Source organism: Tinamus guttatus, unplaced genomic scaffold (assembly GCF_059628265.1).
Source record: "Tinamus guttatus ecotype Peru unplaced genomic scaffold, ASM5962826v1 Tinamus_guttatus_pri_ptg000047l, whole genome shotgun sequence".
Lineage (NCBI taxonomy): Eukaryota > Metazoa > Chordata > Aves > Tinamiformes > Tinamidae > Tinamus > Tinamus guttatus.
The window spans coordinates 1992109-2019803 of record NW_028288581.1 but is presented as its reverse complement, the minus strand read 5'-3'; the positions used below and the strand labels follow the sequence as shown (position 1 = coordinate 2019803).

Below are 27695 nucleotides of genomic sequence, written 5' to 3'. Positions count from 1 at the left end.
AGGGAGGAACAAGCAGCAGCAACACTCTAAGTCAACATCACCGAGCACTTTTAAGGGCTCCGCACAGCTAAGTAACAGGGCAAGGAAACTGCTGCAACAAACCAGGAGGTCCTGCCCCTCTCCCTCCCCTGGTGCGTCCCCAGGGCCGCCGACATCCAAGGGCTGCGCTGGGAAGCCGGAGCTGCCCTGGCCTCACGCTCCTTCCCTCCCTCCCTCTCCAGGGCCTCCTACTGAGGCATCCTGGTGCTCGAGCAGCTGCCCATCCACCGCGACGTGGGGAGAAGTTGCTTTTCATAAAATTAGAGCCGTGTTTCAAACGGCATCCAGACACTTGAGGAGAGTGGCAGTCCTGCCCCTACCGGGCACCCCCACCTTCTTGCTTGCGCCAAAGCTGCCCCTCGGGTACCGGGCTGCATCAAGCTCTCCCAGGAGCAGGAGGTTTGGGTGGATTTTTCTGTTGCTGTTTTATTTTTAAATGGGTTGGATTTTTGTGGATTTACTGAGCCAGCTGGCTCCAGAAGCAGCCATGCGCCGCACATCCAAACCGGCCTACGACACCATGGTCAGAGGAGAGAACAGAAGAGCAAAGCCAGGGGTAGATCTCTTTTGGCAAGGGGGACCTGCTGGACTGACTCACTTTCCCTCACGTAACGAGCCCCACCAGCTATCGCTACACTGAGCCCCCAAGAATCCTGCTACTGAGTATTTCTGCGCTCTTTCAATTCAACTTTGTTGAACTGTCGACTTGAGCCGCTCCAAGCTCTGCTGCCCTCAGCCCCCGCTCACTGCAGAATTGGAGCAGGCGGAGCTGGGCATTTTGGGCAACATTCAGAGCTCCACCTAGGACACCTGGAGCCTACCCTTAAAAAAGGCAAAGCTTCAATAGGGCCTTCAGTACAGAAGCAAGATTCCTGCCTGGAAAAAGTCTGAGCATGTTTCAATCACCCTAAAAATTGACAACTATTAAATCAAGCATTTCCCGCTCTGCAAACTACAAATGCCACTGAAAGCCACTTCCCCTTTCTTTCTTCAGGGGGTAGTAGAGAGGGGAAATGAGGAAAGGGTAATTTAATTAAAAGCAGAGCTCTGGGTTGCTTTGCTGCAGGAGGAAACCCGAGCCCACGAGGAGGACAGGGGCAGGTCTTACTACTCTTGCTGACACTTCCAGGTAATGCTTCCCTAAAATGATCTCGTGATGCAACCTGGTCCTGTGAAGCAAGAGCGGACACCAAGTAAAGAAGACTTGATCACAGAGTGATTTCAATGCATATTTAATATGTGCTTATATATATGTGTATATATATATATATATATATATAAACTGCTGCTAAGCATATCAGCAGCACATTCCCACGCACCATGCCAGCCCCCTTATGAAAACCACTCTAATGCCTCTCTGCTTTAGGAAAATTAGTGACAGGGAGTGGGCAGGAAATAAGATAGTGAGGGGAAAAGAAAAAACACCTAGCCCAGTAAGATTTCTGAAGGGTCCCTTCACAAACAGAAAGTATCAGCTACTAAGGGGCATATTTTGATAGTATTGCCTTTCTTCTCTTTCTTTTCCTGCATTATTTTGGTTCCATTATTCCTTTCTGCTGAGCACAGGGCTGGTGAAACAAGTGGCACTCAGGAAAGCAGAGGCTTGGCTCAGTTTTTAGCACTTTGTTTCTAAAATCGGACTCAAAAGCAACTGCTAGAGCTAATTGTTTCTAAATACTCCACTTCATTCAAAGAAGTGCCGCCAACTCGATGATGAAACACAGCACCGCTCCGCGCTGGGCGAAACATGAAACGCTCCCAAACCCAACAGGGGTTTTTAGGTCTCAGCTGAAGCTCAGCACAGAGCGGATCGGCGCTCACACATTCACCCGGCAAGCCCCAGCTCCCAGCCCAGCTGCCCCACGAACACGGCCCCACCATGACCCTCTTGCTACCCCGCGGCACCGCACGCGCCAGGAGACTGGTTGAAGCGACACGGCTCCACGCACCTTATTTGCAGCACGCAGCCTGAGGGGCTCTGTGCTGCAGTTTTCCCTGTTACCTGGGATCCCTCAGGATTTCCGTAAAGCTGTGAGGATCTGCCTCTGAGCCATGCAGACTCCTTGTTCCAGCTCTCAGTAACACAGACGCGTGACGTCACTGCAGTAAAACACCTGAATGCACCTGACTGCAACCAAAGGGAGCTCTCAAGCTGAAACATATAACACCTAGAGGTATCTGGATGTGCAGGTGAACACAGTAAGGTGAGACTACCCCTCTTAAGAAAAAAAAAAAAAAAAAGAGAGAGAAAATTACCACCAAATGCTAGATGTGCCTTTTCCTTTAAATCAGAGAAAACAGGTAAGGAGCTTCTTTCCTCTCAACAAAATCATCTTTCAAAAATCAAGCTGTCTCTCCACATCAGAGTGCATATTGCCCTTCCCACACATTCCATGCTTGCCTGCAAGTAGAAGCCAGGAACAGTTGCAAAGCTAGAAGCATTTAAGAAATCAGAGTAGGGCGTGTAAGAACTAGGTCTGATACTGCATCATTTTCACAGCGCTGAAGCATCTTTCAAGACCCAAGTGAGCACAAAGGAAGGATGTGCTGAGATCACTGCAAACGTGCAAAAGCAGCAAGCAGCTTCACGGTGCTGAACTTGCTACTGCATCGGCTTGGGCTTATGTAACCTTCACGGGGACTGCTCTGCCGGGATCTTCCCTTGCCAAAACAGATAGAACATCTGTCCACAAAACCCATGCACCACCACTCACTATACTGCAGAATTAGCTGCAGCAATCAGGACCTTAGAGATCTTTCTATGGATCTTAAAAACACAAAGGGCTATGTCCTCACTAGATCTGCATGCATGCACATTTTCTTTGCACAGAATAGCACTATAATAATCTACCTGGAAGTAATTTTTTTGTCCCCGCTCTGTCATATGTACACAGGCTTGAGAAATTCAGCTGACACCCAGTAACAAGGTAACTGCATTAAGTACACATGTGGTTAGAGCGTGCAAGCTTTAACTGCATTTCCATTTTCAGTACCTTTGTCACAAGTTTCTCACATGTCTTGAAGAGCATTTATCCGAAAGGAGGGGGAAGCACCCAAGCAATCTTCAGAAGGCCCTCTCAAAAGGTGGCCTTCCCAAGGCCGGCAGCAGCGCCCGGAGCAGGAGCCTCCTGGCGAGGTGGGCAGAGCGCTGCCCTCCACGGGGAGCTGCCCCGCATCCCACCCTCTCTCCTGGTGTTAGTAATAACCGCCAGCTTCCCTCTCGCAAGATTAGCTCCTCTTCTATCGCAGGAAGCCCTGTGCCTTTTTCTTGTGAAAAGAATTTGCTATATTTGAGCATAAGATCACTTTAGGCTAAAATCTTCCATGCATTCCAGATGAACAGTGCCATTCACTTTATAACTGCTAGATGAAGTTTCACTTGGATCTTTAGGATAAAACGAGCACCACAAACTTGTGCAGAGACCTCTCCCACACCACAAAGCAAACAACTCAGCAGGTGCAAAACTCTTCTGACCAGATCTGTGCTACAGAATATGTAGAGTGAAGAAGCCCAGTGCATCACACAGAATAGTTAAGGTTGGAGGGGACCTCTAGAGATCACCTAGTCCAACCCCCCTGCTCCAGCAGGGACATCTAGAGCACGTGGCACAGGGTGGCATCCAGGCGGGTTTTGAAGATCTCCAGAGGAGGAGACTCCACAGCCTCTCTGGGCAGCCTGTTCCAGGGCTCTGTCACCCTCACAGGAAAGAAGTGCTTTCTCACATGGAGGTGGAACTTCCTGTGCTTCAATTTATACCCATTATCCCTTGTCCTGTCACTGTTTGGCCCCCTCCTCTTTACATCCTCCCTTCAGGGAGAGGGGTGGTCACCACAGGTCTCCTTTCACACACCACTCACCAATGCACACTCACAGCATCCCGGGTATACTCTGACACCCCGGCCTCAGCCCTCAGACCTACAGTCCATGCGGACAAATGACTCTGTAGCCCGACAGACTGGCTGGGCCATACAGATCTTCATGCACACACACACACACACACACACCACACACACACACATATGCAGGAACTGGCTGAGCTTCAGTTGTGGGCTGTTACGTAGGTGGACAATACAAAGGAACCAGCAGGTATGAAAATACTGATGGCTCAATTCAAAATTTTTGAATATTTTTACCCCTCTCAGGAAATACTGAATTGAACCCTTTAGTAGCCAAGAACTCCTAGCATATTCCCCAACTATTTTTATTACACTATTCATTAAGGCACATATTGCAAAAATACTTATTTTTTGAGATTAGGGTTTTTTTTTCAGTCTTTATGCCATTATGCACTACACATGCACATTGAGAGTGCAGCAAGCACTATCAGGTGCTTTTGATCACGTACACCTCCTTTTTAATAAAAGCCAGGAGACGCACTTCAGAAGCGATAGCAAAGCAAAACACCACTGGTGATGCAACAAGTTTGGCAGAACCACAAAAATAAATTCTCATGGGAAGAGAAGGAAGGTGCAAGTGAGCAGGGAACAGCGTTAGGAACTGAAATGCTGTCGTGCTCTTCCTTGTTCTAGATGGTGGTTTTACAAGGCAAAGCAAATTCAGCTTATGACACCCCCATTCCTCCCTGTCCAACACAGCATGTTCCTGCCTTGCCACGTGTCCCCTGCACAGCTACCACCACATCAAGTGTGCAGGGCCTGCTGGGTGAGGGACAGGGCCTATCTTCAGGAACAAATACATCAATCGCTTCCACTGTGCTACTTGTGAGCCACCCACAACAAGACAACATTCAAGGCCTTTTCCTCAACAAGGATTTAAGGAATCGGTAAAAGCATGAAACTGAGTCAGAGTCCTAGATTTCTTATTTGCACAGTGTAAGAACCTTCCACACCACGTAAAAAGAAGACATTCTGTTAAAATTAACGTAAAGATGAAAGTGATGGGATCTTCCTACCTTTGTTAGTCCCAAATGTGCTAACAGAAGCCTCACGATCCCTCAAGCCGGGCTGTGCTTCACTATCGTTTAGGCTCGGCAAAAAGAAAGACTAGAGAGAACCGCAGCCAACATTTTCGGGACTCTTCGATTAACACGTTGGGAAGGAGACAGAGATGGGAGAATATAGCAGTTACGCATATATCGCTGTAGAAAAGAATAAATAACCTTTTCCATCTTTAAATGCTTCTCTTTTAATAATGAAATAAAAATTGTACAAAGAATGTGTGCATCTGTAATAGAAGATGTTAGAAGCCCTTGCCCATTGAATTTCATACCAAAGAGCTGCAAGGCAGCAGAGAGCTTAAAAAAATAGAAAGCACAATCTCCTCTGACAGGCAAGGAGGACAGCACAAGTCAGTAGCAAACTTCATATCCTCCCCCCAATAATCTTTTATTAAAGATGCATAAATTCTTTCAAATATTTACCAATTAGACAGCGTGTGGTTTGCAAACAATAGATGATATCTTTAAAAAGTAGAAATTCTGAAAGATGTCTGACAGAGCATCGGAAAGGTTTCAGCCAAGGCATTTGGCAGCACATACTCTACGTGAAAGGAATATTCTGCTGGAATAAAACCAAGCAGCAAACCTAAAAAGAAAAACCCTGGGAGAGTAAGACAGTGGTCTGAACAAACTGTAGATACGTGGATGTGCGATCAAATTTCTACCGTATCATCAAAACATTGGCCTAACGCTCCTCAAAACTAGAGCCCTAGTAGCCCTTCCCAGCTGCTAGCAGATGTCAGCTGGGCCCGTCCAGGCTGGCAGCTCGGCTGGACATCTTCCCTACACAAGCAGAGTCTTCAAAGCCTGCTTGCAGCACCCAGCTTTCCAAGGCCACCACCATCCTCCCGAGGAAACCCACGAGGCCACGCTGGCAAGGAGAAGCAGCAGCCCTGCTCCATCAGCCGACACAGCTGGCGTGGGTGCAGGAAGGAGCATGCTCCCAGCACATCAGCTGGTCTAAGAGAATCACAAATTACAAACTTTTTCCCCTTAGGTCAGAGGTGTATTATAGTCTCACCTGAATATCCTGATACAAAGCATAGCTCTCCAGAATTCATTTCTCTAATTTGCATTTTTCTGAACCTTAAGGGCAAATCCTTCTTGTAGGAGAAATTACCAGTGGAAACTAATAAACGAACACAGGACCTTCTTGGACAGCACAAGACAGTTAGGTTTACTTCATTTCTTCTTCCATTCATTAAAAATAAAATCCTGGTTTTGGCATTGTTGCCTCTCAAATAATAAGACCATGATGAATCCAAGAGGCAAATATGTCTTTGACAGGCACAGAAAAGGCTCTAAAACCCAGGTATGGCTTGCCTATCTTCTCCCACTTACCAACTGCTGCTCTACAATGCCTCTCACCCACCAGTACAACAGCCCAAAATATGAAATATAACCCACTAGCATTAGGTATTTAAACTGAGAAGGCAATAATCTGGTCTTTGATAAGAGAGAGCACTGCTGCAATGGACTAGGACTAAGGTTACCGTTCACAACACATAGCAAGTGCTCTGTCTTTAGACAACTGACACTATTCTGGCGCCTTCTTCTTTCATTAACCCTGCATTTAACTGCTGCCTCAAAGAACTCTCTGCTGTTGAATGAGACAGAGATTTCTTCTGTGCTTCCTTTTGCAAGCCATCAAGCAGCTCCAGTCCATGATGAAGAAAGAGTGCATATATTCTTAGGGGCCTTTTAAAGAGCATGCATCTGCAGTAACACAACCCAGGTACAATAAAATCATTCCAGGCAAGTTTATTAGGGTTCACACAGGGACAAATGTTCTGGGACCATCTTCTGATCCTATCTCTTCTGCCAGACTTCTGTGAAGGATGCACTTCAGCAGCGAGGCCCATATCAACTATACATGCTTAGCCATGTTCTCCTGGAACAGAATTCACCATGTGCAATGATTATATTGTAGGTCTTCTCCAGGGTGCTGTTCTGATAAATAGGTCATTCTTCCTAGAGATGAGCGTATTTAAACGCTTTTCTACCCAACGACAAGACTCTATTAATTAGTACTGCGTGGGAAAATGGCCTTTAAAGCAAGTTAAGAGTAGCATATAGCAAATGCGCCCTATCTTAAAAAAATGCAGTAAGATACGAATTTACAATACAAGCCTCTATTTTACAGTCTCTTCTACCCACGTAGACATTCTTAACATGCACTGAAGCTTCGAAGTAATCTACCTTACACCACAATCATTATAAGCAGACATTGACAGCATCCACAGGGGGAAACCATTTTGGAGTCACAGATCTACTCCCCGGTTGAGATCTTCAGTCCATTTTCCTACAGATTGATCTCAAATATTTGTGTATGGAAATCTTCATGAAAATGATCAGAAGACTGTTCCGCAAGCGTTAATGCTTGAAGCTTCCTTTGCATTACCATCCCAAACTTCAGCTCATGCAGAATTGTTGCAAGCTCCAAATTAAGCACTGGTGGGGAAAAAAAAAAAAAAAAAGGACCCATCTGTTTCCTTTAAAAAATAGCAATCCTCTAGTTAGGATCTGACACATCCTTTCGGAGTATGTGATCTTTCTAACTTCTCAGATTTACTGGGAAGTGAGAGAAGGAAAACTAAAAGAACCTTCAGACATCTAACACAAACCAACAAGGTCCTTGATCTCTGTCCCCTTATTTCTAGGGTAAGGGGACAGCAGTTCCCTACTGTCCTCTAATAAATGGATGCCATAAAAGCAAGCATTTTCTGCTGCTGCAGCACTTCCCATTAACCTGGCAGTTTATCGACTCTTCAAGCACACTACAACACAGGCTCCAAAGCTGAAACCACACAGAACGCAAAGAACCCAGCAAGGCAAGGAGCTCTGCCACACACTATTGCAACAAGATGGTTCTACCATTTTCACGACCAGCTCAGATCTGGAAGCAAAAAGCATTTGTGCAATACTGAACCAGTGGAGTGTTTTTAACCTCACTCCTGGAATTATACAGAGATGAACCACCTGACCTGACTACATATAACCAAGACTCAGTGCCAGGCTCAAGAGTTACTTAGCTTAGGAGAAGCACCACACTCCCACAAAGAACAAGGTCCCATTTCCCTGCACTGCTCTCTAGCTTCTGCCGACAACACCATTATTCCAATACTGCTGCTATTTAGGATATCGCACATACAACACCACATACGTCCAATATCGATGCTCACCATTAACTCCTCCTTCTCCAACCTGTTTGCTCTGCAGAAAACACCTCCGCTGTTCTCCGAGACACTCTTTGCTCACTGAAAAAGCAGTAAGCAGTCCTCAAAGGAGGGAAGGCTCTTTGTAAACGCGAGCGCAAGCAAGGACACGAGGCAGCCGCCACGCGGGGCGGCCATGGCAGCGCCCCAGTTCCCACAGCGAGCGAGGCCGAGTTCCACGGGGCTGACTCACACCTTGCTGCAGGAGACGGGGAAGAGCCCGGAATCAGCAGAAGGCTGCGAGGCCCCTGCCAGCTCCTCGCTCGCTGAATCTGGGCTGCCATTCCTCTCATTTTTGGAAACGGCTAGGGGAGGGAGGAAAAATAATGAGAAAACAACAGGGAAGAGCCAACATGTAAGCATAAGCAAGGTTTGTAACACGCATGCAGGGGGCTCCAAAAAGCTCCAGCATTTATGTGCACCTTCCACCAGCCTCTCAGCTCTGCAGGCAGCTCAGGAGTAATTCCTGTTCCAACATGCTGAGCTGGAAGCTCCTACAGCCAGTTACCTGCACATAAGAAAGGAGTTTCCGGCAATCTTGCTGAGAAGCCCCTGAGGCCAGGTTAACAATTTGGCTGTGTCCAAATATATTCAGGCTCTGACAGCAAGACAAAAAAAAAAATCTTTTTTGATTGCTTTTTTTTGTCTTCACTTTCCTGTCACCCTAAGAAAAAGGGCTCACAAAAGCTTCCCACTACTATAAAACAGAAGACAAGCTAGAAGCTTTTGCAAAGTGTGACTACTCCCAAGTTAGAGAAAAAAAAAAAAAAACACTTCAGTGAGAGAATTATTGTAGGGAATGACTAAAGAGGGAAAAGAATGGTTTTCCTCCCCTTTTGCTTTCACACTTGCACTATTGACTTGACTCTGAACTGAGATTTCAGGGTCCTCCCAGTTCATACACGTCTCACTCACTTGGATTTCAGATCAGTTTTCAGACATGAATTTCAGAATATGAAAAAAAAACATTAACAGAGCCCTACTGAAGATAAATGGAAAAGGCATTAGGCAGCCACTAAAGCGTGTTGCTGAAAAGCAACGTCGAATGCTTGAAATAATGCAAAGGTCACCCTAGAATCTGGCTTCTGAATCTTTTAAAACTTATTTGCCCCTCCACCCTCTCTCAAAAAAATCCCAAAAAATCTCAGTATGTTCTTTATTTGCTTTGTAGGGGAGGCAGGGAAGAGAAAGGCAGGTATGGGTGTAATTTCTTTTTTTTTTTTTTCTCTGCCTTTATTCCTGCCTTCCCCATGACAGAACTAAGACTAAGACTAAATGTAAGCCCTGTAAGTATCATTAATTTCACTAATGATACTTCACTGTCCGGGAGCATCAGGAAAGCAATGAGTCTTTTTAATGATATTCAGTTATTGCCTGGCAAAATAAGAGCAGGACCAGAGATACTGTTAAGGACCTGACAACTAATTAAGGCAATGCTACATTAACTTACTCACAGAAGCACTAAAAACTGTTTCTTCCACCCAAAAAAACCCTCTAGCCGAAATTATAATACCACTCACTTTTCAGTGCAAAGAGATTTTTCTTAATTGCACCAGTTCTTCCTCCTGCCAAGCGACCCAGGCACCACCACAGAAGTGCTGCAGCCAAACACACCCATCTAACAGACGACTAGATAACCGCAAGCCCCAGAGAGGCTTTTTGGGAGCACGGCCGCCCGCGAGGCCTTTGCGCAGCGCCAAGCGCAGCCGAGAGCACCCGCCGCTGCTCTGCGGCGCCGCTTCGCCCGCCTGCAGGGGAGCCCACGCCGCCAAGGCAGCTCCCGCGCCCCGCTGCGCCGGCGCCGCCAGCACAACCGCCCGCTCCTACCGGCGCCGAGGAGCGTCCAGCCCGCGCGGGGACCCGCACACGGGCGAGGCGGGCTGCGCCGCGGGCTCCAGGCCGGGCCAGGCCCGAGGCAGCACCGCCCACGGGCGCCCCACGCGGGGCCCGAGCCGCGCGCGCCGCGGAGGGGCGGCTGCCACCATCTTGTCACCCGCCGCCCCCTCCGCCCGAGGCCGCGGCCACAAAGGCGGCGCTGGGGCCGCCGCTTCCCTCCCTCCCTCCCGGCCCCAGCCCCCGACTCACGTCCAGGCGGAGGGAGGCGCCGCAGCCCCGCAGGAACTCGCGGATGTTGCTCAGGCACTCGCCCTCCGTGCGCGGCTCCGGGAACACCTGGAAGACAAGAGGCGGCGGGATCGCATGAGCGCTGCGGGCGGTGCGGGGCGGTGCGCGGCGCTGCCCCCGCCGCTCCGCTCCGCGCCGTTCCGTTCCGTTCCGCTCCGCTCCGCCCCGGCCGCTCCGCCCCGCGCTGCCGCCCTCACCTCCCGCTCCCTGCGCGGGCGGCGGCGCCGGGCGCTCGCTGCGAAGCCGCCTGAACCGGGAAGTAAACACGGGCCGCAGGAAATGGCGTGCGCGGCCCGGCCCGGCCCCGCTCGCGGAGCGCCCCGGAGCGGGACGGTGTCTGTGGCGGGGCCCGCGCGGAGAGGCCTGAAGGGGCTTCAAAATGTCGCCCCTCGGGGCGGGGGCAGCCCCGCCTGGTGCCGCCGGGAAGCGGCCTCGGCCGCCCCGGGCGGCACGGCGGAGGGGAAAGGAGAAAAGAAGTGTGTAGATGATGTACGTACGTATCATATCCCTTTATAGAGGAAATGAGGAGAAAGCCACGTAGGTGGTTCTTGTGCTGTTCGTGCACCAACTGACCTCATTTCACACTTCAACATCACTATTATAAAGAAAATAGTATATATATATATAAAACATATATATATTTACTAATATCCCAGAAATTCCAAAAAGAGCTCAGTGGAGAAACGTCAGTACTCAAGGGTCAATGGTCTACCAGCTCTAATGTCTTATGTTAATTATTTTCCACTTATCTCTAGCCTAACAAAGTACTGCGGTCTCTCCCCAGCCCTGGGAAGAGGGAAGTTCGTAAAGAGGGGAAAGCCTCGACTGAACTTGCAAGGAAGAATTAAAAAAAAAAAAGGTGTTTGGCAATGCAGTTGTGTGCTGGCTGTGTCCTTACTCACACAGACTTGTAGTTGTGTCTTTATCCTTAAGATGTAGAAAAAGAAGTTGCCTTCAGTGCCAATAGCTTAATGTGCCATGACTGAGGTTTTGTGCATGCATAATAAGCATTATCTCACAAGAAATTCACTCATTTCTATGAAGCAGTTCACCAAACAAAACAGCGCCCACACCACGAGTAAACAGACCTGCGGCCCGGACACATGGTGCCCTCTGAATGTGAAAGCCAGGCACAAAAGTGCCCTGGAAGTGGTTGGACGTTGAGGTGGCAGTGCGTGACGTTGGGCCCTTTGATTACACATTACACGGGAAGGATCTTCAATACACACGTGTGCCAGCACTACGCGTGGTCACAACTGTAATACATCTTCCTAGGCCTTGGAAATTAGCACTCCTACTAAACACACCATCAAGCTGAGACCATGACTGTGCTTCCCGGATATTCATGCAATATCAAAAGTATTTCTGACCGCGCAGCACCACAAAAATTAGTAAGTACAACAGCATGGCTGAGTGAACCTAGTACAGTGAAATTTCAAGCACAAGTCACCACCACCTAAGCAGAGAACAGAAGGTATCAAGGCTGGTCTCACCACTGGAGCAGATTCCAGTGCTCCAGATTCCTTCATCTCAGGACCCAACCATGCCAAACCAACAGATCAGTTTGAAATGAAGGCCACTGTTTCGTAACAGAAGGAACTGGTAGCGGTATCAGCTGAAGGAGTTTCCGTTCCACAAGCACACACACACAAAACACAAACTCCTCAATGTTTTTCCTGTACTATGATTAACTGCTGTGAGTTAAAAATAACCATTTTACCATACAAAAATGTAACGGTAATATCAAGGAAGTCCTGTATGATTAGAACACCTTGAATGGGAATATCCGTAAATTTAGAAAGGATACAAGTGACAGCAGAACCCTTCTGGAAACATGAGCTTCATCTCCCTGACATGGATTTTGCACTAATTTTTTGTTATACTTCTTTGTTGTGCTGATTGACTACTTTACTTCTTAGCAATTATAATAAGATATCTCAACATTTTCTTTCATCCCAACATCCACTGCAGAAAGATTTCATGAGATCTGTATTAGTGTTTTTACGTACATGCTTCTAGTATCCTCTCTTCTCCATATTACTGTGTAGAATGTACACAATAATTATATAATTCCAATTTACAGTATCTGTAGTATTTTTTTTTCTTAAAGTACTTGCATAACACACTTCTTTAATCACCTTTATAGATCATACTTCCACATCCCCTTATTGACCTCACCACTTTTATTTTGGTGGCTGCTTCTACTTTATGAAAAGCCTCTTTTCAAACCGAGAAACCTTAAAACTACTTACAGTCTCCAAACAAAACAACCTCTAAAAAGAACTCACTGTGAATCTATAAATTTATCTTAAAAGAAACAAACTCACCTCATAACATAATCAAGTATATCACTTTAATAGTCCTTATTCCCCAAATCCCCAATGAGCAGGGAATTCTGTAATTGTAAAAACCCAGATATATGAAATGCTATCCCAGAAAAGACTGCACGGTACCTGGAAATAGGCCAAAACAACAACGACGAAAGCTAAGTAAGGACACCTGATTAGAGGAGGAAAAGAATTTGCAGATGAAGATTAAAGAAACAACAACCAAAAAACCTAACCTTGCAAAAAAATCCCCTTTCAGATCTGGAAGTTTAAAACACATGCCAAATACATGTTAGGGAAATTGCAGCCCTACCATGACTCTAATGCATTTTTTTTTCAGTTGAAAATCACCTGCCTCAACAAAATAAAATAAGATTCAGTAAATCTTTTTTTTTTTCTCTCCTCACAAAATGATGGAATAAATTTCAGTCGTAAAACAGATATCTATCAGAGCGATGACACACAAACAGGCTACGTTTTCTCAGCTCTGTGGATACAGTGGCATTTTTATCCAACAGGAGATAGAGGCGTATAGGTAAAGAATCTGAAAATATCTGCATATCCTGCTAGAAACTTAAAGAAAAGAGTAATGAATCCACAAAAACAAAGGCAAATCCAGCAAGTTATTTACCTGGGAAATTTTAATATAATTGGCAGTTCATTAATAGGGGCTGTCCTCTTACTGGCTATAGTCTTACTGACTTTATAGACTATGAGTCTATATGACTCCTAGTACAAAGAGGCCTCAGTATCCAACTGGAAACTCTGTGCTACAGTAATACAAATAATCATAATAATAAAAAAAAGAGTAATAGTAATTAAAAAGACCAGAATTCCAGGGGGACCTGATGGATTCTTAATTAGGGACTGGGGCTCCGCAGTGGAATTGAGAGAGACAAGTGGAAGGTAATGCGCAGAGCTGCAACACTTTAAACCGTGCAGAGGACAGGTCCTGATTAAGATTTAGCCCCTTGGGAAGTAGCTCCAGAAATTACAGCTACTTCACGAGGACATTTATGTGATACACTGCAACTATTAAGAAGCAAAGAATATTTGCTGCAATTGAAAAAAGATGGAGGATGATGGAGCATACAAATAGATGGAGCCTTGCTAAATATTGCATCTGTTTTGGTTTGTTTAAATCTACGATTTAATCAACAATATCACAGACATAAAAAGGACACTACAGTATCACCATCAAAAAAGGTATGACACTGCTTCCTTACAAAAATAAAAGGGCAGAGTAAAACTCACTGGACAGAATAAAAGTGCCCCCTCCCCCCCCCCCCCCCCAAAAAAAAAAGAGAGAAAGAGAAAAAAAGAGAGATTCACTTCTTCAGCTATAACTGTGAAAACTGTTTACTCATATTTATCTGACAGGATGATAATATGGGTTAAAACTGTGAAGTTTTTGAAATATATAATGGGATCTACCACAAAGGCAAAAGGAAGAGACTGAATTACTGACAGGGTTACTCCATGTAAGTTTTAAGAAGTCATATATCTAGAATGATGTGTAACCCATACGACATGGTTACTGAGGATGGGCACTATCTCAAGTATGGGAAGGCAGGGAGCAATGAACCAGGTAGCTACAAACCAGGAGACGTGTGCGGCAGACACTGAAACGTGCTTCGGTCAAGGGTAGGGCTGCTTGATCCTGACCACCCTGCGCCTTAAAGCCTTACGGGAAAAGGGCACCATGCGGGAATGTGCTGCAGGGACAGGGTGGATTAGTGCCATCTATCCCAATGTTCCTGATCACTTAGCTCATATACTGCTGACTCGGCCTACAGTCTTTAGCACTGCATCTGTCTCGCAAGAGGAAATATTTTTTTTTCTGCCTGTTTTAAAATATCCTGTCCACGCGTATCACTGTAATCTAATCAGCAAAAATACTGTAAGTGAATGACATGGCAAAGCTACAGAGATAGTCACAGAATCACATCAGAAGGGACCTCTAGAGACCATCTCGTGCGAGCCTCCCTCTCACGCAGGGACACCTGGAGCGCATGTTCAGGCAGACACCACTATCAGTCCTGTCTTTCACGTTCTCAACTACAGCAGCCACGTTTCAATTCCAGACCTTCCCATCTCTGCGCAGCCAAAGCAGAGCAGCGTGCAGGGCAGCGGACGTTCTGGAGCGGCACCGCGGTGCAGAGCGTCCCTGGGGTGAACACCTTGAACCAGCGCGAACGCTGCAGGCCGCGGTTCATCACCAGGGCTCACGTTTGGGCTACGAACGAGACGAGCGCTTCCACCGGGAGGGGGCAATCCGGAATTCTCTGGCTAACTCTTCTGTAAAGAAGCAGCTGGTCCCCGTGCAGTGAGTGCCACAGGCTCTCACTGCTCCATCTCCTGGTGGCATTAGCCTTCTGTCTGCTCCATTACCTGCGTTTAGCAGTGCCCGTCCCTTGGGACAGACACAGTAACGCTCATCGCCAGCTCCATCACCATTCCCACAGCACCTGCCCTTGCAAATTTTATCAGGAAGGGAAGTAAAAGAGGCATGAAACTGCTATGCTGTATAGCCAGAGAGGAGGACATCAAATGTGTGTTTTTTTTTTTCTCTGTGAAATTCAAAAATGAATGAGACATGTAGAGGGGCATTCATCGTGTCTACCACGAGGCATCTTTCTTAGGTGCAGATACTCAAATGGTCAATGAAGAGACGGGTCTCAAATGATGGTACGTGCAGCCCTAAGTTCTTACCAAGGACAGAACAGCAATAAAAGCCTAAGTTGCAGCTGCCCTTTGAAGGGCTGTTATCTTTCACGGCTCTATGGCAGGATCATTCTGCACTTGAACCCAAACACTGCATGGATTGTACATCTTGCTGATGACATTAGCAGGATTCTATAATTTAGCTAAAAATACAGGTCAGGATTCTTAGTAAGATGCAGTTTTGTTTGAAAATCAAACATATAGAGAGCACCGTATCTTACTGTGATACTATCCCTGCGGTACTGTTACTCTTTAGTATTGACTTTTGCCAACCCGTTACCTTAAATTTTTCAATAGTAACATGCAGAAAAATTATTGTGTGCTACACACCTGTATTTTGGCATGAGGAAGCTGTGAAAACCCAGCATCGTGCACACTAAGTGCACAAGATAAGAGCTGGATCCAGGAAGAGACCTCAGCTCTTAGAAGTCTGGTACTAGACTGCCTGTATTTTATGCTTCCAGTGCTCATACAAGAATTCATCCAGGTGCCCCGGTTCTCTGTAGAACACAAGGGGTAAGGTAGGTGCCTTAAACGAGACATAAAATGCTCATATGCCAAGAAGGGTACCACTTGCTTGGAGCTAACCATGAGTTAACACAGAACTCAAGAGCACAGGTGAATCTCTGTTCTTGCTCCATCTCCTTCTTGTTCCTCATCCCAGTCACTTAGAAGCGCCTTCTGATTGTCCTCTCAAAGAACTCAACAGAGTATCCTCTCTAAGGAGCAGCAGATGTCCAATTTCTACGAAAGAACGCACGGATTCCCAAGCCTCCTGTCCTTGGACACCACTATCAGTGATGGCAGCAGCTCCATATGAATCCACAGATCCCACCGCCTCCTTCCGTAGCCTTAAGTGGGGCTAACCACACATGTGAATCTTTTCTGTTGTACAACCTGTAAGAGCCCACCCATCACTGTGCCCCACACATCTGCCTAACAGACCACACGACCTGCGTAGCCAGCCCCAAATTCCAGTCCTTCATTCAGCCCTGCGCTTCTACCAGATAACCCTATCTTGCCCATCAGGAAGCCTGCAGCCTCCCTCACCTGCCACTGGGCCACACCAAGTCACCAGCCACATCTCCCGCCTCCCCTTACGTCCGCCCTGTCACAGCAGCTGGAACCAGGAGCACTTTGACACACTGAAGACTTCTCCAGTGTTTTAAGTACTTCTGTATATGCCCAGAAAAGCTCACCTGACTGATATAGGCATCATTACAGAATCACAGAATCAGAGAATGATTGAGGTGGGAGTGGACCTCTAGAGATCACGTAGTCCAACCCCCTGCTCCAGCACGTGGCACAGGGTGGCATCCAGGCGGGTTTGGAAGATCTCCAGAGAAGGAGACTCCACAACCTCTCTGGCAGCCTGTTCCAGGCCTCTGTCACCCTCAGGAAAGAAGTTCTTCTCCATGTTGAGATGGAACTTCCTATGTTTCAGCTTGTACCCATTAACCCTTGTCCTGTCACTGGCCACCACGGAGAAGAGCCTGGCCCCATCCTCCCTATGATCACCCTGCCAAGTACTTGTACATGTTGATCAGATCTTCTCTCAGTCTTCTCTTCTCCAGACTAAACAGGCCCAGCTCGCTTAGTCTTTCCTCATACGATAGATGCTCCAGTCCCTTAATCATCTTTGTCGCTCTATGCTGGACCCTCTCTAGAAGCTCCGCATCCCTCTTGTACTGGGGAAATTACTAGCAACCTGGATTGAAATACAGCGATGCTCTGCTCGATGCTCTGCTTTATCTGCTTCAGTCCTCTCAGAAATAGCCCTCGAAAACTAAGTTAAGCTAACACGGCTAAGTTTGGGAAAAATTTACACTTAAGATTTCAGCATGCTCTATAGCATGATAAACTAGCTCTTTGAGTCTCATTAAAAAATCAACCCATTCTTTCATTATTCTCCCCTGTAAAAAATGATGCTATTAAGATTAATACAGCAATTTCAACTCATCCTTTCAGATCTGCACATATATTAAACAACGTTCAGGGAAACACTATGAACTTTGCACTAAAATTGTTCTACTTTTGCTACTTCTCTTGGACCCTGATCAAATTCCAAAGTCTGTAAACTGGTTCGCAAGAGATGTGTATTGGATCGATCCCTAAGATAAACAGAGTAACTTAAGGATGCTGTGATATTGTAGATAATATTTCTGTTTTCATTATTTTCCAGGATTTTTTTTTGCATTTCACATAAAAGCTGCATTAAGACAATGCTATGAAACTGTATTAAGAGAATGCCAAGCACTTAAAATTCATCAAATGCAAGACAGAAAGTTGCCTTTGCAACTGCAATCATGTTCTTCTTGTAGGCCCACTCCTCGAACTGAACAAGGCAGGGGTCCTACCATGTGAGCAGGGATATTTAATATTTAGAGTATTCTACATCAAGGGCCAAGTTACAGCTGCAGGAACAATCCTTTTCCTAATAATTTCTGAATTCTGGGAGCTAGTGTTCTTATATCCCATATTTTTGGTTACTTGCTTGCTATCTTAAAGGTGAAATCAGTTCCTAACATGCCACTGCCACAGACTCCATGCAATATTATCAGAATCTATGGATTCTGATAATGTGAAGTGGTGAATTGCTACTCAAGACGGGAGATTCCAGCAGTGGCTGCAGAGGACATGGGGTTTTTGGGAAACCCCACTCCCTGGCATCTCTCTGTGAGGTGAGGGTGGCAAGCTGGGATTCTGCCCCCCTTCTCACGCAGCCCTGCCGTGTTTCCTTGCGTCACGGGAGCCGAGGCTCCGGGAGCCCAAGCGTTCCCAGTTTGTTTACGTCGGGAGAGCTCCACCGCCTCGGCTCCGCTGGCACCGCTCCGCGGTGTGGATGCAGCATATGCCAGAGAGGGAATTCCTCTGCCAGTCTAGCTGCTCCGCTCCCCGCATGACAGGAATGGAGCTAAAAAAGCACGATGCTGTCAGCACAGCCGCATCAGCGAGGAGGGCGTCTGCAGGAAAGGGGGGCAGATTTTTGGACTGTCGTTACGGTGGGAATCATATTATGGGCAAGATGCCAAGATCTTGCTATGGAACTCGTTGCAGAGGAGGAAAACGGAGACTTCGTGTATTAGACCTGACTTTGCCTATCAAATATCCAAGGTGTGTGGCGAGGAGCATCACTACGAGAACTCCTCACAGAGGCAGCCAGCTACCTCCCCTCGACGTCTTCATGCCAGTCGGGGCAATCATTGCAAACACTTTATACCAAGCGGCACGGAGGGAATCTCGCACTGCTCCACTGAGCAAACCACGAGGAGCCCCCAAGTGTCACTCTGGCTGAGGATCAGGGAGTAAAGCTCAGCCAGCCAAGCTAAAGTCCAGCCAGCGTGCAAGACTGACGCGGTTTTAATGTTGCCAACTATAATATTTTCGCAAGCCTTGCGGTGTTTGCTATTTTTAAGGCTTCTTCTCTTCAAATCACAGGCACTGGATAACCATAAATTAAAATTGTAACTTAAGAAATACATGTTTTGAATTCCCTTCAGAAATTCGAAGCCAAAATTTAAATACACGTATGCATATATGTGTACAAATGCACACATTTATATACCTATGTAATTTGTAAGCTTCAATTTTAAAGCCATACTTACAGTTTTCCTAAGGGCTTGAATTACAGCCTTAAGCATTTCCAATTGAATAATGTGGTGTGCTCCACCACTGGCATGTTTCGGTAACCAGGAGGAGATGGCTGATGCCAGCCCCACAGCTCCTGCCTTTGCTCACACAGGCAGTGTGCTGAGGGCTCACGGCAGCACTGCTGGGGCTTGAAAAACTGCCCTTTCTGATGGCCCTGCTACACACTGATGGAAAAAGAACATATACAGCAACTGTGGAAAGGGCATTAAAGAGAGTCAGACCAGCAAAATGATTTTTTTTTTCTGAAAACAGATTCATTAACAGTAATAGTACTAACAGTACTGATTCCTTCCCCTGCACTCGGGTCTGGCATACCCTTTTTGATCTCAGCGTAGACCCTTCTGCATTAACAGGGTCTGATGTGCAAGGAAAAAGAGACACCAAACCCAGACCCAAGCAAGCCCTCTGCTTCCTTGGCATACTTCTCTAGGTAAATCAGTCACCCAGACTTATGAAGCAAGTGAATAAATGGGAAAGACAACACTATTTTCCTTCCGTGTTGCCTGCTGCACTCCTGCGCACACAACATGAAAGGATGAACATGCTAAGTAACAACACCTTAACAGCCCCAGTGATCCCCTGAAGTAGCCAATGGCAACACTGATGAGAATAAAATCTAATCTGGGAAAACACCTGCTGAACAACTTTGCTCTGCCTGTTCTTCCAGGAGTGCCAGCCCCTCGAGTGCCTCCATCGCTGAACGACAGCATTCGCGCACAGCGGGGCTCCCTGAGCACGCACAGCTGCCCAGCACGGATTACTCTTCCCAGAAGCACAATGATCTCCTTGGGAGCTTGTACGCAGGGACTGCTGCTGGAGGGAGAGAACACATGGGCATTAAAACGCAGGTTTTGCTTCCTGGCTCCCAGGTCTAGTCCTGCGGTGACCTTTTGCTGCAATGACAGCTTCTGCAAAACCTTCCCTGTGGATCCAAATGGGCGAAAGCAGCAGAGGATCCTCTGATGGAGCCTGGCAGCCTCGCCAGCCGTGCTGCCTGCAGCGCTCCCCAAATTCCCACTGCTCAGGTGCCACCTGCTCCTGGCATCACGACCTGACGAGTGGCTGCTGTACTAGCAGCGGGGCGCTCACCATGGTCTTGATCTCTGCCCGTGCTCCACAGTCAGCCCTCAGCTAACGCTGCCCTCTCTGCACAGGTAGCAGGCGATAGGCTTGTTACTATCGCTAACTCCCAAATACCCTCCCTTCCCTCTTCCTCTGCAAAGCTGGAGGCACCACACTGAGGTCACCCTCTCGCCAACAGAGGCATTTGGCCCCGATATGTCAATGTGGCATCAGGGACACGTGAACATAATTACTCCTCTGTCAGCATGATAAGTGTTCATGCCCATTGCAAGCACAAAGATAGTGGGGCAGCTGCCTTACCTACCAGCCAGAACCTCCCTTCGGAGAAAATGAGCCTTTTTAAGTGTTTGTGCTCATATTCAGCAACACATTTGCCTTGTGAGTTATGAACAGTTAATGTCTCCCTAAATTAAAACTCAGAATGTGTCTTTGGGCCAAAGACTTCAGTCGTTTAAAAGAGAAGGATGATGCTAATATATAAGGTATTATATATTTTATATTTTTATATATATTTATATTTTAAAAACACACTGATCTTCTCTCTCGTCAGTCCTGATGCTGCATCTTTAACCGGCCAAATTAAAGCCAACTTTGCTGCTCAGCCTCCAGTCGAAGACCAGCTTTGTTACAACCACACGTTGCCCCGTAAGTCTCAGCCATCAGGACAGTTTTAGTTGTTTTCCTTAGGCCAGACTCGCTCCATTCCTCTCACGCATTCGCGACGCAGGAACCGCCAGAGGAAACGGCTGTGTTTGGACGAGCCTCCACGCGCAGCAGAGCCGCTCCCGGGTTGTTTCATCTCACGTGTGGCCCCACGGCTGAGGACGGAGCGTCCTGTGGGGACAGCCGGCCACGCTGCACGGTGGAGAGAGGCCCTCAAAGGGCAACGGCAGCTGCTCCCGGCCCCCCTGTCACCTCTTCAGCCGAGGTTCCTCCTCTTCCCCCAGCGCCTTTTCCTTAGCGCGGCTCTCAACTGCATCAAGCCCTCCTCAAAACAGGGCTTTTTTGGCTGAACGACTGGCCAAAGACGAACTTGCAGCAGAACTTAATGGAGCGCGAAGTCTAATATGACAAGGAAAATTCCCGCTCTAGTTTTAATCTCTATTTACAACGTCAAAAGTGGGTCACACTGGATGGAGGCATTTATTTGGGGAACGATCTCTGCCATGGGAAGCATCTAAGATGAGAGCAGCTGCAGTGCGATGCTGGCGCCGCGACCCTCTCCCTGCCGTCAGAGCAAAGGGCTTCAGAGCGCAGGGCTCAAATGCCGCAACGTGAAATCGGAGCCTCTCACTCAAACAATTTTTAGTGCAATCCCCCGGCCCATGGAATGGATCATGTGACCAGCGCGTTTCAGCGCAAATCTCTGTGCTTTAAAAAAATGATACCAAGCTGTCATTTGTTTTGGCTTGCTTTGGGGCTGCCTTTTTAATCTCCTCCTTTCAGTCCCATCCCACACTCAGGGCGACGTTGCCCAGCGCTGCCATCATGCTGCCTAATGCAACTGCGTTGCTTTACTGCGTCATAGTCTCTCTTGAAATGCAAAGGGATCATAATGATACCAAAGGGAACCAAAAACAGAGAGAAAAGCTGTACTAGTATTACTTTCCAAATTATTTTCATTCACCATTCTTGGAATCTGGTGAATTTAACACCTGTCTTTTGATGTTGTTTACAACAGAACTTAATATAAACAAATTCAGTCGAAACTTCCTGACAGGTTGGCTGTTATTCTGCACAAGAGATGCTGTATACACAGCAAACTAAAGGAAGAACATACTAACCAGCTTTGAAATCCACCAGTTTTTCTACTTTAGGAAAATCTGTTCTTTGACCTTCAAGTGCTGTATTCCTTTTATGGGCACTCAACCTTTATTTATTGAAATTCTTCTACTAATTACTCTCATGGTGCCCAGAGGCTTTGGAAGGACAAAATGCCAAACAACAACAACAAAAAAACCTATTGCAATACCATACATATAGAGTCCTTTTTATAAACAGACTTTAAAAGAAATTTATAGTATTTTCTAAAAAGCATATTTTAATAAAAATAAGCTTAATAAACTTCCTTTCTTGTTTATAATTTGCACTATTTATGTTCTATTTGGTTTTATTTGCTACAGTGTATTTACAGGAAAATGAGCTCTGTGAGTCTTCAAAGAGTTAGTCTGCTCATGTCAGATATTTATAGAAAGTTAGGATCTTCAGTGATTTTGAGAACTGAAGCAGACTTAATCTGTGGACCAAATTTTGTATCATTTAGACTTCAAAAATGTCCAAAAATGTCCTGGGAACTATTCCCAGGTGAATAGGGAATAAATGGGTTTATATTTAAAATGCAGCCAGTAAAAAAAAAAAAAAAAAAAAAAAAAAAAAAAAAAACAGAAATGAAGAGCAGCAGCAAAAAGGGCATTGCAAAATAACAGAAAAGCAAGGAGGGATGTAAATGTTGGCTGTTTTATTAGTACAAGAAGAATAGAAAAGGAAGCACAATAGAGAATAGTTCGGTCTTGTGTTTCTTTCAGTCTCTTACCTACGGTTACATGGCACATCTTTATAGAGGAGAAAATGTTCCTTGGAGGTGTCTGAGAATTAGAAAGGGCAGCGAGAAAGGCACACCAGAGCCAACAGGGTTCTCCTCGCAGCCGTGCCCAGACAGCCGTGTAAAAAGCGCCATTTCCCGCCGCGTTTCCCTACGGACAGCTCCTCGCACACCGCGCCGCGAGCAGGGCGGCCTGGGCACAGCCTGTCCCGGCACAAACCCTCCTCATCTGGGCCCGTCGCCAGGGGATCCCTGCATGAACACCACGCATGTTGGTTATCCTGATACATATATAGGAAATCATTTACAGCAACAAAGCCATTCCTAGTCATACTCCTGTCAGGAACATATACTGAGCTGAGAAAACACTATTCCAGCTCTACTCTATTCACTTACTTCCATCAGGTCCTCTTAATCCCGTTGTTGAACGGTACAGCCTGTCTCCCAAGTTGAGTCCAGGGTCCCATTTCTCTAGCTCTGGCATCCACAAGCAGGGAGAGGTTTTTGCTGCCCCAAAGTTTGGAGCCCACACGCGCTGGAGGCTCCCTCAGCAGCTGCGCACACTGAGACGCTGTGCTGGGACTTCTCTGTGTTAAGACTTGGTGCTGGGCAGAGAAGAGCAAGCCAGGGAGAGGAATCCCCGAGGTGCCCTTGCCCTGGGCACCGCTGCTCACGCAGGTAGCTGAGACGGCTCCTGCCCGCAGTCCCATGTCCTCCTGCTGCCAGACGTGTCACCCCGGGCAAACAGAAAGGACATTCACGCACCCCGGAGCCGCGGGTCGCAGGGCGCTGAGTGGAACGGACGGCGGTTTGTGTGAACCCCGCGGCAGCGCCGGCAGCGCGTCCAGCTCCTCCAGCTCCCACACGCGCGGACGCCCTGGGCAGAGCAGCAGCGGCTCTGCGCGTCCCCACTGGCTCCGTGCACAGCCCGAGGCGCCCACGCAGCCCATGCGCAGGGGCCTCTTGCTTGGACCCATCAACAACACCCCGGGCATCCCAGCTCTTGCACATTCCGGCGGACGGGAACGGCCTACTCAGTCCCGGGGAGCGGGATCCCCATCCCGGAGCAGGGTCTCTGGGCTAGAGCACAACTCGAGGCAACAGCTCCGCCAGCACAGCATGAATTCAGGAGCGGGGCCGCAAAGCCAAAGCCAGCACTGCGGCCAGTGCCCTACTTAGCTCCACGCACCCGCTCTGCAACTTTGTGGGTCAGTGGGCTACTGCAAAACGAGACACCGAAGGTAATGAAAACCCACTGTCAGCAGCCTTAAACGTCTGCGGCGGCACGGTCTACAACGCGAAAAAGCTGGAAAATACTGTATTGTTTTCAGGGAAGGAATTTTCCTGTCAGCGTAGCCGATGACCTTCATTCATCTCTTCCTCTCCACTACCTTGTATGGTTCAAAACGAAAGTTTTGCCAGCATATACAGTTCAAGTGTATATATTAAGAGGTTAAAAAAAAAAAAAACACAAGTGCGCTGCATGTTACATTGCTGAGTACTTCTTTCAGCAGGCGGAATGAGAGCTGGTGGGACCCTCTGCCCAGGTGAGGCAATTGCATCACTCCCAGCCTTGAGGGACAGTATCAAAAATCAGAATTCTCTATATGGAAAGTTTATATATATAAATAGATTTTAAAAAAGAATCACCTGGGTATATAACACATGAAAGCTGTCTGAAATACTGTATTTTTTAAAAACACAACACAGAACTGTGTGTGTTTTTTTTTTCAAATATGAAAAAGACAGTTTTCTGTTCCCGCCACAAAGCCCTAACAGACCTGGTCACCCCTGAAGCAGCCGCGCAAAAGCTGAAGCGCAGCCTCACGAAACCAGAGGCACGAAGCCGAACGCGAGCGAGGCCAGACGCTGGCTATCCCAGGCAAGTTTCCCTCCAGCTTTACAGCACCGGCTTAAAAAAAAAAAAGCTCCACTCGCAGAAAACGCGCACTGAAATGCAAGGGCAGGGGGCTTCATATTAAAGAGTGAAGCTTTTTTTCTTTGTTGTTTCCTTCTCTTTCGTTCGTTCGTTCTTTCTCCGCGCGGAACCCTCGCAAGCCGGGGCGGGAAGGGGGGACGCAGGGGAGCCCTTCCCGGCGGGGCTCTCGGCGCCCCGGCTGCCCCCGGCCTCTCCCGCGGCGGCGCGCGGGGGGCACCGGCAGGGCCGAGCCTTCCTCGCCCTCCTCCTCCTCCTGCTCGTGCTGCTGCACTTCGTGCCGAGCGCCGGGGGGCTCCCGGCGGCGGCGCCGCGGGCCGTGGGGACGCAGGCCCGGGCGCGGCGGCACAAAGCGGGGCCCGCGGCACTTACTTTCTCGATGGTGCCGGGCAGCAGGCGCTCCAGCAGCCTGCACAGCACCACGCCGTCCTTCAGGGACGCCTGCAGGAAGCCCTCGGGGTCCGAGATGGTCTTTTTGGGCGACTCCAGCACGCCCAGGGTGATGAGCCACGTAACGGTCTGCTCCGCGGAATTCATGGCCGCGGCCAGGAGGCGCCGCGCTGCGCAGGGCGAGCGGCGGCAGCGCCGCAGAGACCCCCGGATCGCTAATCTTCGCGATGCCGCCGCGCCTCCTCCCAGACCCGCTAGTTGTTGTTTTTTTATTATTATTATTGTTATTATTATCACGGCTGTTATTGTTGTTGTTATCCCCCCTCCTCTGCGGGCCGGCGCTTCACGCGGAGGCCGCGGCGCCCGCCGCTGCCCCCGCCTCCGCCATGTGAATGCAGATGACGACGCCCCGCGCCCGGGCGGCCCGGCCCGGCCCCGCCGCCGCCGCGAGACGCCCGCGCGGCCGCGGTGCCGCCCCCCGCCGCCCCCCGCCGCCGCCCCATGACATCAGCGGCGGTGGCGGGAGCGACGCGGGCGGCGCGGGGCGCCCCGGGGTCCCCCCATTCCGCCGCCGCCGCCGCCTCCCACCGCGCGCGGGCTCTGCCCCGGCCCCGGGGCGGCCGCCGCTGCCCCCTGGCGGGCAGGGAGCGGGGGGCGGCACGGGCAGCCTTGGGGTTCGGGGGGAAAACGGCGGCTACCCGGGCAAGCGGGTTCGAAGCATAAAAAGAATAAATATATATATATATTTTAAAATGCGGTGCATTTTGGTGATATCAACATCCACAGAGACGCAGGCGGCCCATCCTGAGCCCAGCACCCGGGCATCCTCGCGCATCCCTGGCCCGTGAACCAGCGGCGCCGGCCGCCTCGCGTTGTCCTTGGTGGCAGTCGCCATGTCGGCCGCTCGCCGCGTGCTCCAGCGGTTCGTGTGGCGCGTGGCCGCCAGCCTCGCTCAGGGCTGCGCTTGGGAAGCCAGGGCGAGCGCCTAGGCACACTGGGAAGGTCAGTCTGGCAAAGGGCTAACGCTCCGGTGCCCTTTTTGTTCCACCCCTTACAGCCTTGCTCAGGCGAGATCCTATGTGAAATGGGAGTTTCTCTGTGTTAAATCCCTGCCTGGGGCAGGCAGAGCATCGCGGTGGTGGTGCGTGTGCCGTGGGGTGGGATGCGGCACAGGGTGCAGCCACTTCTCGGCCACCCAGGGCACAAAACTGTGCTAGAAACTGCCTTAGAGAATATGTTTTCAGCCCAGAATTATTTCACCAGGCAGCTACTGTGGCAGGTTCTTCCAGCTTGGCTCTTAGGTGCACCAGGATTATGGGGTAGCTGCCCTGGCCTCTGACTGGGTGCCAGCACCAGCTGCTTCTCCAAAAGACGCAGGTGCCTTTGGATTTGAGAGGAGATAATCCGAACTCCAACATTAAATCTCCTAATCCGTAATATTAGCACCTTGCACTAAACTCTGACGTAGAACATGTAACAGCCCTTCCAGAATTTATTCATACTAATCATTTGAAACTTGGGCTTTCCTGTTTGCATCGTCAATGTGAATTTTGAGGGTAAGCTTCCCAGCTTTCCCTCTCTTTTGTCGGTCTACTCTTCAAAGGCCAGCAGCAGCACAGCTATTTATTGAAGTCCCTAAGCAGTATGTATGGCCTCACTGGAGTGCCTCAAAAAAGTTCTTATATCTTCAGGGGAAAAAGTGACCAAAAGATTTCAGAGCATGCCAATGTCTTCTTGGATTCCTTTCTTCTCAAGCTGCCCCTGTATCAAACAGATCTAATGCAGACCATCCAAACTCCGAATTTGGTCCCATTTTTGTTTCAAAATAATCCGTAAACTGATAGTAAGTTTCATTTACACACTCATTGTGATAATATTTAAGTCATATGTTATTTTAATTCCCCTTTTTATAAATCATTTTTTAAATATGTATGAAGTGGAAAAAAAAAACTTTGGTATTGAGCTCATACATATAGGATAGAAATGGACCACATGTAGGTTTAAGAAGAGGCAGGACTTAAATTTCTTTTCACAAGGAAGAGCGTCATATTTTTATTTGGGGAGGGAGTTAATAATGTCAGGGTCTCTTTTTGAACAAGAGAAAGAAATACGGGAACCAGATTTGACAGAGATCTAGTAGATTTTAGAGCACATTGTTTTCTGCAAAAAATATTTTACATTCTCTTAGGACTTTCAAAAGCTTTTGCCATATCCTTACAAGAAGTTACTAAGGAAATCAGGTAGTCATCAGGTAGAAGGTAAATTCTGCTGTGGATTAGGAAGTTTTTGAAAGCAAGACATACAGTAGAAATAAACTGTTGGTTCTCAATATGACAAAAAATAATAGAAGCAATGTTTCCTGTTTTCTGTAGTATAAACTGAGTTGGCAGCAGTATTTATTTGTCACTAACTGAAAGTGATCAAGTGGAAGTTGTACTTCTACATTTTTATTTCGTCTTGTAGCCCATGAGCAACTTTTTTTTAGAGGAGGGAGAAAGAAAGAGAAAGGAAATAGCAGGTGAAGAAAGCTTCTGCCTCAGTTGGGATTCTCATTTCCCGTTTTTCATTTTCAGTTATTAATATCTTTTCTGTCTGCTTTCGGAGCTGCAACAAGGTACTATGGCCACATACACAACCCTCTGTTTTCCTCTTGCCAAAACAAGGTCGGGACTTCAATGGGCAGGAGACTAATTAACTGTCAGTCCA

The 27695-nt window shown here is 47.9% G+C and overlaps 1 protein-coding gene across 3 annotated transcripts in view; it reads right to left on the bottom strand.

Annotated features, from left to right (window-relative positions):
* The window catches only part of ARHGEF7 (Rho guanine nucleotide exchange factor 7), a 113557-nt gene extending 88404 nt beyond the window's left edge, over positions 1 to 25153 (bottom strand). For 2 of the 3 annotated variants that reach the window (XM_088538510.1, XM_088538517.1), the window contains exons 1-2: positions 24972 to 25153; positions 10298 to 10384 (exon numbers count right to left, since the gene is read on the bottom strand). In XM_088538510.1, the coding sequence (XP_088394636.1) occupies positions 10298 to 10384; positions 24972 to 25136 (252 nt within the window). In that variant the 5' untranslated portion in view covers positions 25137 to 25153. Of the gene's footprint in view, positions 1 to 10297; positions 10385 to 10533; positions 10550 to 24971 lie in introns of those variants that run through there. The other variant, XM_088538524.1, reaches the window with a different exon arrangement.
* Between the last annotated feature and the right edge of the window lie 2542 nt (positions 25154 to 27695).